Below are 17,851 nucleotides of genomic sequence, written 5' to 3' on the forward strand. Positions count from 1 at the left end.
GTAAAAGGGCCCCAGTGTGTCTTAAAAATGTCTGAAGTGTATTTCTCCTGTTTGGCCAGCAGATGGTGCATGTTTATCCTTAAGTTGTTACAGAGGACTGACTTCTCGTTCTTTTATTTGGCACACAGATAATAGGAAGTGCCTGTAGTGATGTAACCAGTTTTAATTTGAAATGTGACTGTTCTGAGCTCTGATTGGCCTAGAGTTTTGAAATTATTCCTCAGTGGCTGGCTGTTGCGTCAGTTTTTCAGCCTGGGAGAAGAGAGAAAGAAAAATCTCTTTGCTGAAACTCTGTGAACCCTGATCTCCCAAGGTACTTTCTTGGAAGTATGCAAGTGTTTAGTTCGTGTTATAATTGATCAATATTTCAGTTACCTGTTATTGTTTGCCAATTGCACTATTTTGTTTCACTGTTCAATTGTTTTTAATAGAATAAACATAATTGTTTGTTCGCCCTATTTGTCTGGACTAATAAAGAATCCTGGTAGTCTGTGTGTTGGGTCTGTGAGTGCTTTCTGGGAACTGTGGGACCACTGGGAGTATGGCTCCAGTAACCTAGAAATCACTGAGGATAATTGGAGAGTGGGAGACTCGCCTAGAGCAGTTGTGACCCAGTCGGTAGGAGGAGGGTGCTAGTGTACAGCACAAGCGGCAGGTGCAGGAGCACCTGAGCTGTGCTGGGGATAGACCTTCTAAGTGGCCGTGGGGTAACCCCAAGCGGGTGGCTAGGCGTTTCATGACAGACCATTGTCCTCCTTTTTTTGTGGCAACAGTGGGACTGTCAGACTCAGTGTGTGGCGTGAGGGTCACCATCCACTGATTGGTTCAGATTCTTTTATCTGTAACCTCCAGACACAGAGCACAGTGAACAAGTGCAGCAGTAACAGGGTCCCTTTCCTGTTAAATTTTTTTTTGGTAGTGCTAGGAGATTAGCCATGTGCTGATGGTGACTGGCAGCGGCCAGCAGGCACTGGAGATGTCTGTCCTAACACAAGAGCAATCGGATGACCTCAGCGGAGAGAAGCTGCAGGACTGACCTGCACAGAGTTCTCCTGTACGGAGAGCAGACTTCTTATGAGCAGAGGTCCGTGTTTTAGCATGGCCAGATGCCACAGAAGCTGAGGTGCGGCAGACCTACATGTTAGAGCAACAGCGGCTAGACCAGCAGCAGCTGCAGCAAGAGGAACAGGAAGACCAGTTATGGCGAGAGGAACGAGAAGAGAAACAACGGCTAGACCAGCAGCGGTGAGAGGAACTGAAAGAGCGACAGCAGCATGAGGAGCGTGAATTCCAGCTGTGGTGTGAAGAGTTGCAGAGTGAGGAGCAGGAGTTCCAGCTGCAGAAAATAAAGATGGAAATGGCTCACATCCAAAGCTCCAGCCCAACCCCTGTGCCAGGGTCAGAAGCAGGATCCACAGCCTGGATTGGGCCCAACTTGTTTTCACAGTTTGATGATACCAGAGGTGACCTAGATGGATATCCAACTGCCTTTGAAAAAAATTTGCCCCTTCAATGAGATTCTTCAGAAAGAGTGAGTGCGCTATCTGGTAGGAAAGCGCACTGGTAGAGCACTTGAGGCGTTCCAAGAACTGTCCATGGAGACCGTCTCCCAGTTTGAGGAGGTGCGCAAAGATTTGTTGAACCATTCTGCCATTATCCCCGAGACCTATAGGCTAAAGTTCCGGACTTTGCAAAAGGGGGTGGATGATACTCACAGCGAGTTTGTGATTCAGCTAAAGGGGGGGGGGGGGGGGAGCTGTGACCAGAGCCCATGCAGCCAATTTAAAATTATCAATGCATGAAGGGGGCCCACTTTGTGAGATTTTATATGTATTACCATAACCAGAAATTCACAAAAAATGTGTGAATGCTTGCTATGGGGCTAATTTGTATACATAGCAAACTTTCCTGGTAATAAGAAACTTACCCTGGGTTAATACTTCAGCTCCTATATGTGCTGACATGATTGTTCAGAGGTATGCTTATGAGTTTCACATATATATCTTGGGGTATAATAGCATGATTATAAAACAAGATATGCTTTTGTGGAAATTCCTCTCTTCTCTGATCACTTAACTCAGCTTCCCAGGGTTCACTAAGGATTGCTTGTATAGTAAGACTTCAGAAAGGATAAACAAACTATTTTATGCATACATACTATATTTCTCAAATATCTGTAGCTCTGTATAGATATACAGCCTGTGTCCCATTATAGCACATCCAGCCATTCACTCACACCTGACAGACTTGGGTGGCTACCAACATAAGTGATTAATTCTTTTTATTTTGACCTGGCTGTTCTTTCTTGCTTCTGTGGGCCTTGAGCTTAGCTGGTACCCTGAACTTTTATTTGCAACTATTCAAGGATCCCTCCCCCCCATTTTATAGTCTCCCTCAATGTATCTTGTTTGCTATGACAATCTTGGGCAGGGGCCATGAACTAGGGTTTTTCTGAAGTAGAGACTTGCATGGGAACAGGGTTTGCGGGAATCCTGCGGAACCCGTGGGGTTCCCACAGGGACGGAAGCAGTTTTGCGGAGATCCTGTGGGAATGGAAGCAGTTCCTGCAGGGTTCCTGTGGGGACGGAAGCAGTTCCTGCGGGGTTTCAGTGGAAGTGTATGCTGCACTTGCTCCAGCCTCTCACTTATCGAGTACTAAGTTCTTTGAGAGCTGTCTCCTCCTCCTCCTTGTTTTAACAGAACAGATGTGGAAAGTCTCCATTAAGGAGGTGGTAGGGACACAAATAGTGATGGAATTCAAAAAGGCATGGGATGAACACTGAGGATTTCTAATTAGAAAATGAAAGTTATAAAAAAACTACATTTTAATGGTTGCATATGTGTGGATTATGTCGAGTGACGCTTAGACGGTGACTCCGGCTGTGATGAACTAGGGCCAATACTGGGCAGACTTGCATGGTCTGTGTCTCAAATATGGCAGTCTGGTTTAGGTTGGGCTGGAGGGGGCTTAGACAGCAACTTTAGTGGCTGGAACATGAGTACAGTGCTGGACAAACTTTTACGGTCTGTTTCCCACAAATGAGAAGACAAATAGGCTGGAATGACCATAATTAAGTATATAATATCATGTTCATTGTTGATTTAATTATGAATTGATCATGAGCGTGACTGTTGAGCAGACTAGACCATTCAGGTTTTTATCTGCCATGACTTACTATGTTATTAATAATCCTCTCTGCTCCCGGGCTGATACGCAGACCTCAGCTCTAACACAGGCATAAGCATCAGATGTCACCTGACCTACTGGCGCATGCATGTGGCAACCTCTCAGCACACAGTGCCAGTGAATCAGAGACAAGTCTTACATGTGCACACCAGAGAGTTCCAAGTTCCAACTTCTGTTCCTTCCTTGCCTGCAGTGCTGTGGCTCAAACCCAGAGAGAGACTGAGAGAGCCGACCGGAATTTTTTTTATGTACCATTAAATTCTTGTGGGGATGGGGGACAGGTTAAATTCTTGCGGGGATGGGTGGGGATGGGTAAGATTCCAGCGGGGACGGGTAAGATTTCTGTCCCCGTGCAACCCTGTATTCCGAAGCCCTGCATCATAGGTCATAAATCCAGCCACTAGATGTTGCCCTAAAGCAGTAACCATAATTTTCTCTGTTTCTTTCTCTGGGAGTTGTGAATACTACAGAGGCAGCAGCAGCAGCCAATCCAGGGTTTCCAACTCAAACTGGAAACTTTCTGTATGGCAGTCTGGAGCACTGCTGCTGAATTACCAGGGTTGACTTAAGAATTGTTAATTCTGATCTACATAAAAGTAGGCCTTAAATGTCTCTCCCGGAGCATGTGCGATGACCATCTCCAAGCAGAGTCTTATGATCACTGGTCTTTTTGCTAGAGCTTCTATTTTTCTGTGCCAGTATTTTTAAAATTGCTCTTTCCCTCTCTCACAAGGCCAAATAACTTACAAGACTTACTTTGTCCTGAACAGCCCAAGTAATAAGTAACTAAAAAATACAGAATATGCCAATATACAAAAGAGAGAACATTCTAGACAATCTCGTATATCTATATGTCCATTGTAATAGCTTTTTGTTTAGAAGTGGAAATAGATGGTTAATAGAGATGACTGTGTACCATTTTACTGTTTATGAGGTTTGTTCATGATCTTTTTCTTTTGGTCTTCTCTTCAGGTTATCAATAAATATGGAGATATGTATGGAGCAGAACGCATTGCAGAGCTTTTAGGATTGGATAAAAGTACTCTGGACTTTAGTCCAGTGGAAGAGACCAAACCTGAAGAGGGATCTCTTGTGTCATGGTATGAATTTGGGACTTGCTTGGGGCTTGCTTAATGATAGCCACAGAGGAATGCTTATAAAAAGAGGTTATACATGGAGGTTCCCAGGTGAGAACTTAATGAGGAGAGATACGTGCATAATGACATCTTACTGAGAACTTGATGAGGAGTAAGAAATAATGGTATGCATGCTGGTCATCTCTGAGGACAAGCAAGATAAGGTATTCTTACATATGGGTGATCTCGTTCGACGGACCCTGCACAAGAACACTCACCAGCTTGTAGAATCTTCACTGTTATATTCTAGATCAGTTGCAGATGCTAAAGATAGGAGAAAGGAACATCAGCTAAAGGGAGTTACAATAGTCTAAACATTGCAGAATGAGGGCATGGATCAGCCTCTTTAGATCTCTATTGTCCAGGAAGGGATGAGTGATCTAATCTTTCATGGCCCCCAAAAAACTTCTGGACCACATGAGAAATGTGAGGACTATAAGAAAGGAAGCCATCTATAAAAGGTCCCAGAAACAGAATGAAGTCTTTAACCAGGATTTGAGTGTGCTGATGCTAGGCTGAAATGGTATACAACAACACTGGTGGAGGATCCAGAGGGCTTCTGATTTTGCAGGATTTAGAACAAGCTTGTGGTCTCCTATCCAAGAGGTAATATCAGAGAGACCATTACTCAGGTTCTGTTGGAATGAATGACCCCAGGTATCAAGAGCAATAAGGAGCTGAATATAATCTGTGTACTTGTAAGATGTAATACCATAATATTGTATTAGTGTGGCAAGTGGAGCAATAAAGACATCGAATAATCTGGCCAAGAGAATACCCCTTCAAATTCAAAAATATTAACAACAGATACATCCAACCTGGCATGGCGACCTCATATAGATGGGTTTCACACTCAGGGTCTATGATCTGCTCAGGAAATATTTCAGCCGATACACTTCCTGGAGCTAAGGGCAGTGTGGAATGCTCTAAAGGCTTTCATAGATTGGATAGTAAATCAAATCTTCCTAATTGAAACCGACAGTCAGGTTGCATTACACTGCATCAAATGGAAGGAGGCACAGGCTTAGTTGGGTCCTGCAATGTTACAAGTGGTCTGTAGACATGGGTATAACACAGAAGATTTTTTGAGTGGAGTATCCCCATGATAAATCTTTTCACCACTCACCTCAACAGAAAAGCCTATCAGTTCTGCTCCAAATTAGGATTACATAGCAGAGTAGCCTTGGATTCCTTCTTTCTCCACTGGGGGAAAGGCCAACTGTGTATTTATCCTCCAACTCTTCTTATAGTGAAAACTTTTCTGAAATTCCAACAGGACCAGGGAATTATGATTTAGATCATGTCCTATTGGCCGAGGCAGATTACACATGCAATCACTTCAATGGCACCTCAAGTGACATTGAATGGAACCAGAAAATAGAGACCCTCAACAAGCTCATACCAGTCCCCAGAATGTTCATTCTCTTCTCTGGTAGTACTACTTCCCATTGTTTCAGGAGAGCTGTCCCTTCAAAGCCCTTCTGCCTCAGCTAACAATAACAACTAACACATCAGACATACCAGACAGGCCAAAACACAAGGACATTGGTCCCAACAGGAAATCAAGCTTCACATCAGTCGGCTAGAGCTCTGGGTGATTTTCAGCATCCTGTGTGCCTTCAGGCCAAGGACCTGAGACAAAAGTTCCTCATCTACACCAACAATCAAGTGTTAATATTTTACATATATAAGCAGGGCTCCGTACATCTTTTTCTAGGAGGCCGCACAAATCTGACACTTTGCCATGGCCACTCACATAACAACAACAACAATAGATTTATATACGGTATGTGCCATTAGTTCAAGATTGGTTTATAAAAAGATTATGTGCATTATATGCAGTACATAATGAATAAATGTTTAAAAAGAACCAAAAAGTAGGTTTCAAATTAGTTGCATAAAACAAGAACATAAGATTATCCCAAATAGTTATCAAACAAACAGACCAATTTTTTTCTGAACCTTAAATAATTAGCCTCCCTTCTGATTGATAATGGCAATGTGTTCCTCATGGATGGGATGGCATAATTAAATAGCTTTTTTTCAGAAGAAAGTAAACTTAGGGGCTCTTTTACTAAGCCGCGTAAGCATCTACGCGCGCCCAACACACGCCAAAATGGAGTTACTGCCCGGCTACCGTGTGGCTCTTGCGGTAATTTCATTTTTGGCATGTGTCAAATGGCATTTCACACACGCAGGTCATTACCGCCCAGTTACCATGTGAAACTTTACCGCTAGGTCAATGGCTGGTGGTAAGGTCTCAGACCCAAAATGGACGCACAGCAATTTTCATTTTGCCACACGTCCATTTTCGGCAAACAATTTTTAAAGGCATTTTTTACATGTGCGCTGAAAAATGATTCTGTGCACGCTCAAAACATGCATCTACCCTACCGTAGGCCATTTTTCAGCGTGCCTTTGTAAAAGAGCCCCTTATTGAAGAAAGTAAAGGTAATTCAGTCTTATGCAAATGGTCAGATAAATAGGACAGTCAGCATATAAAATTTTAAAAGCCAAAAGACTATTCTAGCAGCAACTGGTAGCCAGTGAAGTGAGCGCAGGAGTACAGCTCCTGTATTTTGCAATAGCTGTAGATGAGATAGAAGTAGCTGAGAAATACCTAAACAGAAAACTATTACCATAATCTAAACTAGAATGAGTGAATTCTAATACTAATGTCTGTAAATTGCCTAATGAGAGAATTGAGTGAATTTGTCATAAAAAAAGTAATTGGACAAAATCTGAAGATATTGAGGGACCCTTTTACTAAAGGGTTGCCATGTGGCAACCCGGATCTACCGCTACACCAACGCAGCCGGCTGGCTGTAGCTCCACCTCCAGTGCTTGCCATTTCCAGCACTTATAGATTTAAAAAATATATATATATACTGCAGGGGGTCACCCAGCGGTAATCGGCGCTGCCCGGTTACCGCCAGGGTAGCACAGAGCCACCTCAGTGGGTGGCGGTAAGTGCTCCCTCCCCCGCATGGCCATGAGATAAGTGCAAGCTTAACACATGGCCATGTGTTTTTTCAGGCTTTTTACCTGCTATGGTAAAAAGGGCCCTGGTGCACGGCAAAAGTGGCTGCTACTGCCACTGCAAGGCCCTTTTTACCACAGCTTGTTAAAAGGACCCATGAATGATTGACTTGTGAAGTAGAATCTAACCATATGCGTAGACTATGCACAGTAGATTGCAGTGTAATTATTTTTCCTTCTAATAGCAAATTTAAATTTGGTGTTGGGAATTTCTTTCCGCCATCCCAAAGTGATGAAGTTTTTTTTAGTGTTTAACTACAATTTATGATCAAGCGTCCATTGAAATATTCGAGCAAAGGTTACAGTCACACATTGAAAAGTTTTCCCCAACAATCCCAACATTAGAAAGATGATCTGTATGCCATCTGCATAAATATAGTATTTCAGGCCAAGTGATCTTAATTCTAAACCTAGAGAAATAAAGAAAATATTAAATAGTACTGCTGATAGAGGGGAACGCTGAGGTGCTCCACAACCAGGGCTCCAAGTAATTTACATTATACCAGAATTTATAACAGCATAATTATGATTTTAAAAAACACACACAACCAGAAGAATATCCCATCAGTAATCCCTATAGACTCCAATTTAAGCAACAACAGATCTAGTTGCATTAATATAGAGGGAATATTATTTATCAAGAAGTAGTCTAAATCAATAACCAGTGCTAATAGTTAAGTTTCCATACTAAACACCTTTCTAAAACCAGATTGCATTTGGTCCATCAAATCAAATCTATCTAGATAATCCTGTAAATGAAATGTTACAAAATATTCTGATAATCTTAGCTAAAAAAGGAATGCTAGCCACAGGTCTATAATTTGAGCATAATTTTTCTGATTTCGGAACTCCAAAAGACAGCCGGCCTGGTTGAAAAGTGAGGTGAAGGAAGCTATTAGGGCTAAAAGAAATGCCTTCAGAAAATGGAAGAAGGAACCGTCTGAAAATAACAAGAAGCAGCATAAGGAGTGTCAAAGCAAATGCAAGGCGCAGATAAAGAAGGCCAAGAGGGATTACGAAAAAAAGGTAGCATTAGAGGCAAAAAAACATAGTAAAAATTTTTTTCGGTATATTAAAAGCAGGAAGCCAGCAAAAGAATCGGTTGGGCCGCTGGATGACCGAGGGGTAAAAGGGGCGATCAAGGAAGACAAAGACGTAGCGGAGAGACTGAATGAATTCTTTGCTTCGGTCTTCACCGAGGAAGATTTGGGTGGGATACCGGTGTCGGAAATGGTATTTCAAGCGGACGAGTCGGAGAAACTTACTGACTTCACGGTAAACCTGGAGGACGTAATGGGGCAGTTCGGCAAACTGAAGAGTAGCAAATCTCCTGGACTGGATGGTATTCATCCTAGAGTACTGATAGAACTGAAAAATGAGCTTGCGGAGCTACTGCTAGTGATATGCAACTTATCCTTAAAATCGAGCGTGGTACCGGAAGATTGGAGGGTGGCCAATGTAACGCCCATTTTTAAAAAAGGCTCCAGGGGAGATCCGGGAAATTATAGACCGGTGAGTCTGACGTCGGTGCCGGGGAAAATGGTAGAGGCTATTATTAAAAACAAAATTACAGAGCACATCCGAGGACATGGATTACTGAGACCGAGTCAGCACGGCTTTTGTGTGGGGAAATCTTGCCTGACCAATTTACTTCAATTCTTTGAAGGAGTAAACAAACATGTGGACAAAGGGGAGCCGGTTGATATTGTGTATCTGGATTTTCAAAAGGCGTTTGACAAGGTACCTCATGAAAGGCTACAGAGGAAATTGGAGGGTCATGGGATAGGAGGAAATGTCCTATTGTGGATTAAAAACTGGTTGAAGGATAGGAAACAGAGAGTGGGGTTAAATGGGCAGTATTCACAATGGAGAAGGGTAGTTAGTGGGGTTCCTCAGGGGTCTGTGCTAGGACCGCTGCTTTTTAATATATTTATAAATGATTTAGAGATGGGAGTAACTAGCGAGGTAATTAAATTTGCTGATGACACAAAGTTATTCAAAGTCGTTAACTCGCGACAGGATTATGAAAAATTACAAGAGGACCTTACGAGACTGGGAGACTGGGCGGCTAAATGGCAGATGACGTTTAATGTGAGCAAGTGCAAGGTGATGCATGTGGGAAAAAAGAACCCGAATTATAGCTACGTCATGCAAGGATCCACGTTAGGAGTTACGGACCAAGAAAGGGATCTGGGTGTCATCGTCGATAACACACTGAAACCTTCTGCTCAGTGTGCTGCTGCGGCTAGGAAAGCGAATAGAATGTTGGGTATTATTAGAAAAGGTATGGAAAACAGGTGTGAGGATGTTATAATGCCGTTGTATCACTCCATGGTGCGACCGCACCTTGAGTATTGTGTTCAATTCTGGTCGCTGCATCTCAAGAAAGATATAGTAGAATTGGAAAAGGTGCAGCGAAGGGCGACTAAAATGATAGCGGGGATGGGACGACTTCCCTATGAAGAAAGACTAAGGAGGCTAGGGCTATTCAGCTTGGAGAAGAGACGGCTGAGGGGAGACATGATAGAGGTATATAAAATAATGAGTGGCATGGAACAGGTGGATGTGAAGCGTCTGTTCACGCTTTCCAAAAATACTAGGAATAGGGGGCATGCGATTAAACTACAGTGTAGTAAATTTAAAACAAATCGGAGAAAATGTTTCTTCACCCAACGTGTAATTAAACTCTGGAATTCATTGCCGGAAAATGTGGCGAAGGCGGTTAGCTTAGCAGAGTTTAAAAAGGGGTTGGACGGTTTCCTAAAGGACAAGTCCATAAACCGCTACTAAACGGACTTGGAAAAATCCAAAATCCCAGGAATAACATGTATAGAATGTTTGTACGTTTGGGAAGCTTGCCATGTGCCCTTGGCCTGGATTGGCCGCTGTCGTGGACAAGATGCTGGGCTCGATGGACCCTTGGTCTTTTCCCAGTATGGCATTACTTATGTACTTATGTACTTATGATTTTGTTTGGCCATTCATGATCGGAGTTAAAATTATAGTGCCTATAAGTTGGAAAAGTTCCTGAAAGAAGCATTGAATTAATTATATTCAACTGCCAAGGTATTATACTGAGGTAGAGAACCTAACATCAAAGTGGGGCAAGGGTCCAATATGCAATTACTTTTAGTATATTGTTTTAAATATATTATTAAATGCGCCATTGTAATAGGCCTAAATTCTGATCAGAGCCGATAGACTGGCATCCTTATGATGTCATAATGATTAGGACAGCCATAATCATCTGGTACATCCATAGCATGAATAAATTGCTTCCTAATTGTTTTGATTTTCTCTTTAAAATACAGTTCCAATTCATTTGCTAAAGGAGTAGCTGAAAAATTATTCCCTGGTTTTGAGAAAACCAACCTTACTGTATGAGTTCTTTAGACTCATTCCCTCATTCTATCTTGTTCTAAGTTGGAATGCTACCATAATCTCTAACTTCCAGCACTTGCATTTCAAAATTTTCAATTCTGCTGAAAACTGAGGAGAGTGATGATTTCTCTGATTAACCCATTTTAAAGGGGCAGAAAATTCAGCTGTGATTGTTAATTGGTTTGAGAAATAGATGTGTAAAAAACTGATCAATTGTGGTTTAGAATTTTCTATAATCAAATGGTTTTCTAATCCATTCACCAGATGACTGATGAGTTTTAATTGGAGGAGTTTCTCCTTGCAAAGAAAAACATAAACTATCTTAGTATGATCGGACCATATCAAAGGGAAAACAGTTATATTTCTAATCAGTTTCTGAGAATTTAATATTGCTGAAGTAAATAATCAGTCTAGGGCATGTATCTTCTAGGACAGTACAATCAGAGTGTGGACTCCCTCAGCCACAAGTTAGACCCCCCCCCCCCCCCCCCCCACCATGTGGTCTCTCAACTAAGAAGTTACATTGCAGCTATTCGACATGTGCAGTTTGCCTAAAACAATGTAAAATGTGCTCTGCACTGCTCTTTCTGCCCCATCAGTACAATCTTTGCTTAAGACACCTTTGCCATTCCCTCCATCCCCACTCATCTCTAGAGTCCTACAGAAAATTTAAGGAGACTCACAATCGTCGTTTTGATTGCCCCCATTGTGACAGAGAAGTATGTGTCCTTTTTCTCTGTCCTTTCAGAACAACCAGCCAGTATTATTGGGTCTTCATCCCTCTCTCCTAATGCAGCACCAGGATCAGCTTCTTCATTCCAACCCCCTCCCCCCAGTCTGTCCCTAACACAGCATGACGATAGAGTGGCACCTCTTAGATAACATTCCAGTTAAGCGAGAGATAAAGACAATTCTAGCGGTGGCTCAAAGACCTAATAGCATAAAATTGTACCAATCCAAATGGACTCATTTTTCACACTGGGCAGCAGCCAAAAGCCAAGATCCCATTACCTGCCCCTTAACCCTCCTCCTAATCTACCTTCTCCACCTGTCAGACTCACAATCTCAATATGGCTCCACCTGTCTGCAATTTCTACTTACCATGAAAGAGTAGCAGGGACACCCGTCTCAATCCATCCATTTGTGTCTCATTTCATGAGAGGCCTTACAATCACATAGCTTCCCCTCCCAGATCCATCCTGGGACCTCAAGTGGTGCTGGAGCAGTTGATTAGGAATCCTTTGAGCCCCTCAGCCCTTTCATCTCTCAAGTACCTTACACAGAAGACAGTCTTTATCACAGTCATCCCCTCTGTAAGAATATTCAGTGAACTACAGGTCCTTGTCACATATTTCCCTTACAGTCAATTCTTCCACAACAAGGTTGTGCCCACCCTAAGTTCCTATTCCAGCACAGTATCAGACTTCCATCTCAACCAATCCATGGTGCTTCCATCCTTTTTTCTAGTCCCACATGATTCTCCATCAGACAAAGCTTTGCACTCACTTGACTACAGGTGAACCCTTACCTCAGAGACACTGAATCCCTCCGGAAATCTTCCTAGCTTTTTATCACCTTTAATCACAACAATTCAGGCCTACCGGCATTCAAGCAGACAATATCCTTATGGGTTTCAGATTGTCTTGCATTCTACTACAGGAGGGCTGACAAGGCTCTCACAGGCCACATAGAAGTTTATTGATTCAGAGCCATTGCTTCTTCAGTAGCTCACCTCAGTGCTGCGCCTCTCCAGGACATCTGTAAAGCTGCTACTTGGTCCTCATCCTACACATTCATTAAACACTATTGCTTGGACTGCTATATTTGGCAGGACATTATGTTCAATTGGTCTGTCCTCTGGAACCTTTTTTTTCTAAAACAAACAAACAAAAACAGAAAAAAGAAAAGGCTAAAAAGAAGGCAGGCTGAGAAACTAGACATCAACTCCAACCTCCCATGGTAAATAGCATCAGTTAGGGACACACCATAAAGTGTGTCTGCACCTCCTTCTTAAAAGCAGTTGCTTAACTCTTAGGGAGATCTCCAAGGACAGCAGAACTGGGTTTGATTCCCACTGCAGCCCCTTGTGACTCACAACCCGCATTGGCCCCAGGTACAATACCATCTACTGTATTTACCCAAAATTGGTAGTTTTCATGAATCTACATAAGTACATAAGTAATGCCACACTGGGAAAAGACCAAGGGTCCATCGAGCCCAGCATCCTGTCCACGACAGCGGCCAATCCAGGCCAAGGGCACCTGGCAAGCTTCCCAGACATACAAACATTCTATACATGTTATTCCTGGAATTGTGGATTTTTCCCAAGTCCATTTAGTAGTGGTTTATGGACTTGTCCTTTAGGAAACCGTCTAACCCCTTTTTAAACTCTGCTAAGCTAACCGCCTTCACCACGTTCTCCAGCAACGAATTCCAGAGTTTAATTATGCGTTGGGTGAAGAAATATTTTCTCCGATTTGTTTTAAATTTACTACACTGTAGTTTCATCGCATGCCCCCTAGTCCTACTATTTTTGGAAAGCGTGAACAGACGCTTCACATCCACCTGTTCCATTCCACTCATTATTTTATATACCTCTATCATGTCTCCCCTCAGCCGTCTCTTCTCCAAGCTGAAAAGCCCTAGCCTCCTTAGTCTTTCTTCATAGGGAAGTCGTCCCATCCCTGCTATCATTTTAGTCACCCTTCGCTGCACTTTTTCCAATTCTACTATATCTTTCTTGAGATGCGACGACCAGAATTGAACACAATACTCAAGGTGCGGTCGCACCATGGAGCGATACAATGGCATTATAACATCCTCACACCTGTTTTCCATACCTTTCCTAATAATACCCAACATTCTATTCACTTACCTAGCCGCAGCAGCACACTGAGCAGAAGGTTTCAGTGTATTATCGACGACGACGATACCCAGATCCCTTTCTTGGTCCGTAACTCCTAACGTGGAACCTTTCATGACGTAGCTATAATTCAGGTTCTTTTTTCCCACATGCATCACCTTGCACTTGATCACATTAAACGTCATCTGCCATTTAGTCGCCCAGTCTCCCAGTCTCGTAAGGTCCTTCTGTAATTTTTCACAATCCTGTCGCGAGTTAACAACTTTGAATAACTTTGTGTCATCAGCAAATTTAATTACCTCGCTAGTTACTCCCATCTCTAAATCATTTATAAATATATTAAAAAGCAGCGGTCCTAGCACAGACCCCTGAGGAACCCCACTAACTACCCTTCTCTATTGTGAATACTGCCCATTTAACCCCACTCTCTGTTTCCTATCCTTCAACCAGTTTTTAATCCACAATAGGACATTTCCATCTGTAGAAGGAAATTAGTTTCTGTTAAGACTTTAGCTGCTGGGTTCATCAAGGGTCTTTCTGAAATCATCTATCAAATATACCACTGTGTATAGGCACTGATGTATTTAGCAGTTTATGAAATTATTAAATCCAATCCAATCATGGTACTAGGCTGATGGAAGCATTGTTTAAAAGCTTTTGGGTGCTAGGATTCAGCTGGTTTGAACCACTGGCTAGCTTTGACCCTGTGTGCTCTCTGGGTCTGATTCACAAGCGTTTAACCAGGCAGGATAGGCCCCTGCCCATTTAAACCCCACTGAGCAAGCTAGCAGCTGATATTCAGCAGTACATAACCAGCTAGTGCTGTTAATATGTCTGCTAACCGGCCATCTCCTAATTGGATAGGTTAAGGGCAGTCAGGGGACAGAGTTCGGGTGGAGTGTAAACTTAGCCAGTCAACGGCGATTTTGATTATGCTAATCGGCTAAGTAATCACTTAAAGTTAGGACAACAAAACATCTGTCCTAAATTTAAGTTCTGAGTTAACCAGGCATCAGTCTGAATATCTGCCGTTGCCTAGTTAACTTCTGGGTTGACAGAAGTTAAAGCACTGGGAGCCATGCATGCCCTAGCATTGAATAACTGGGGTTAAAGCAGCCCATGGCTGGAAATGACTTACTGGCCACTTAATGCCGTAGGCAGTTTCCCATTTCTTTTTCTTTCTTGTAGAGGAGTGTGGTAGCCGTGTTAGTCCACTCTTAAGGTTATCAATAGAAATCAAACAAAATAAAACATGGAAAAGAAAATAAGATGAGGAATGGAGGAATTACATCCACACCTTATGAACCAACTTAAAGAGGACCTACACAACATCCAGGGAGAAAAACAATACATTGCTATCCGCAAAAAGGAAATAAAGCTATATTCTCTTCTTCAAAATCAAAGAGAGAGAAACTGCTTATCCTTGAACAGCTACAGCTCTGCAGAACCAACAGCTCCAGACACTTTGGAGACACTTGGATACACATCTGAGGCATGTGAAAATCAGAGCCCAAACAAACCAGGGAATACTGATCACACCTTTACAGATGCAAACCAAATGGGGATAATAAACCTCTCGAACCATCAATTATCACAACATGAGATCTCTGTGCTTTCCAAAGGGCTCTCATTCTGCCCATCGAATAACCTAGATAAAATCCAGCTATATTCAGACCTAGAAGAATTCTTCAGAAAAATGCGTCTTAAAGCACATTTCCACAATAGAGAGACATCAAATGATCCGAAATACAGTCTTAAACAGAAGAACACTTATTTCACCCCACAGGAGGGACAAAACTACAAACTGGATAACTACATAGAAAGTTTCAGACATAGGGTTAAATCACAACTCTCCAACAAACAAAAAAGAATTCTGTACAATCTTACCCCACCAGAAAGAGCGGCCATAAGAACCCTACAAACTAACGAACGCATTATCATCAAACCCGCAGACAAAGGAGGCGCAGTGGTAATTATGGACATACAAAAATACATTGAAGAGGGCCACAAACAGCTCTCAGACAATAAATACTACAGGAAACTAACTGAGGACCCCACACAGGACTACACAAAACAGCTGAAAGACCTTATCAAAACATTTCCTACACAAGCGCAACCTCACCTGAAGAAACTCATACCAAATCAACCTTCCGTTGGCACATTTTACATGCTACCCAAGATCCACAAACTGGGAAACCCTGGCAGACCAATCATATCAGGTATTGGCACACTCACGGAAGAAATATCTGGATTCATAGAGGGAATTCTGAAACCTCTCGTACACAAAACTAACAGCTTCATACAAGACACCACAGACTTTCTGAATAAATTGAAAAATATCAAGCAACTACCACCTAACACCCTTCTGGTCACGATGGATGTAGAATCACTATACAGCAACATTCCACATGTGGATGGCATAGCTGCATGTGGAAGACTCCTAAAAAAATCCACACTGGACCATCAATACTCTCCAGAAACTATTACAAAATTAATCAAATTCATTTTAACTCACAACTACTTCCACTTTAACAATGATATCTATCTGCAAATAATGGGCACTGCGATGGGCACCAGGACAGCACCCCAATATGCCAACCTTTTTATGGCTGAGCTGGAAGAGACATTTCTGAATACACACCAGACCAAACCTCTAAAATACTACCGGTACATCGATGACATTTTTATGATTTGGACGGAGGGTGAAGAAACTCTGAAACAATTTTATTCTGCATTCAATACATACCATCCTACAATCAGATTCAAAATTGACTACTCTCCAGAAAAAGTCAATTTTTTGGACACCACAGTCTCAATCAGTGATGGCTGTATACAAACATCTGTATACAAGAAACCCACAGACAGATGTAGCTATCTCCACAACTCCAGCTTCCATCCTTCACATACAAAAAGATCCATCATTTACAGCCAAGCCACAAGATACCACCGTATCTGCTCTGACCCAGGGGACAGAGACCGACACCTTAAAACCCTGACTGAATCCTTCAAACAGAAGGGCTACAACCCCAAAATAATCTCCAAGAATATTGCCTCCTCCCTCAAAACACCCAGGGAGAATCTGCTACAGTACAAAAAGAAAAAATCCACAGACAGAATCCCGCTTGTAGTGACATACAATCCAGAGCTGGAAAAACTGAGGAAAATCATAAGAGATCTACAACCTATACTCCAGGAGGATGAATTACTGAAAGAGATATTCCCATCCCCACCAGTACTGGCCTTCCGACAGCCACCCAATTTAAAACACAAGCTAATCAGAAGTAAACTTCCTTCACAGACTGAAAAGGAACAGAAGGGCACACTTCCCTGTAATTTATCCAGTTGCAAACTATGCCAAAATATTTCACAGGACCCCAAAGTCATCCACAAAGGAAAGACATTCAACATAAAGGGATCTTTCACTTGCTCATCTTCCAATGTGGTATATATCATTCAGTGTAAAAAATGTAATGAAGGATGCTATATTGGAGAAACAGGCCAGATGCTTAAGACAAGATTCAATTTACATAGACATCATATAAACAATGCTGGTGCCAGCAGGGTTCCCACGCCTGTTGGGCAACATTTTACAAGACCAGGACACTGCACCAGTGACTTCACAGTGAGAATCCTCAAAGGTAACTTTAAAACCATACAAGAACGTAAGACCTTTGAAGTCAGAATGATTGAATATTTTAACACCCAACAGAAAGGACTTAACAAGGACCTGGGGTTCCTAGCCCATTATAAACCATAAAGCTGTATGTCTCTGTTGATCACCCTCCCCTCACCTGTCCACACCCACCCTGTTAGAATACCAAAGATATACTTTGATGTCCCCATGCATACTTCCTACCCACCCCCATCCTCCCACCCTGTCAGACTGTCATAGCAATGCTTGAATGTTTTTCACTTATATACACTGTCAGCTAGCACATTTTTCTTTCTTGTGAATTGGAGTTCTTTTCCTTCTACTTAATTTTATTAGGACTATGTAAACTTCCATGCTATATTACAAGAAAGGCTGGATATCATCATATTCAATAAACCATATACCATAAGTCAATTAACTTTAGCTAAAAGGCTTAAGAATTTTGTTAAAGTTCTAATGTTTGTAAGAAGATGTCATCTCTGACTAAGCATGTGTCAGATCTTGCGGCCAGTCGATGTGAACCTATTGTATAGTATTTTGGGGCACAGTAGTTACTGGTAGGTAATTTGTTTCATTTGCTGAGGTTAAGATTT

General features: G+C 42.2%; 1 protein-coding gene across 1 annotated transcript in view; it reads left to right on the plus strand.

Moving 5' to 3' along the window:
* Window positions 1-17,851, plus strand: part of RYR3 (ryanodine receptor 3) — a 743,078-nt gene that overhangs the window by 669,803 nt on the left and 55,424 nt on the right. Inside the window, 1 exon segment of the mRNA XM_030213678.1 lies at window positions 4,160-4,287. Coding sequence (XP_030069538.1) covers window positions 4,160-4,287 — 128 coding nt within the window.

The sequence above is a fragment of the Microcaecilia unicolor genome, chromosome 9 (genome assembly GCF_901765095.1).
Source record: "Microcaecilia unicolor chromosome 9, aMicUni1.1, whole genome shotgun sequence".
Classification (NCBI taxonomy): domain Eukaryota; kingdom Metazoa; phylum Chordata; class Amphibia; order Gymnophiona; family Siphonopidae; genus Microcaecilia; species Microcaecilia unicolor.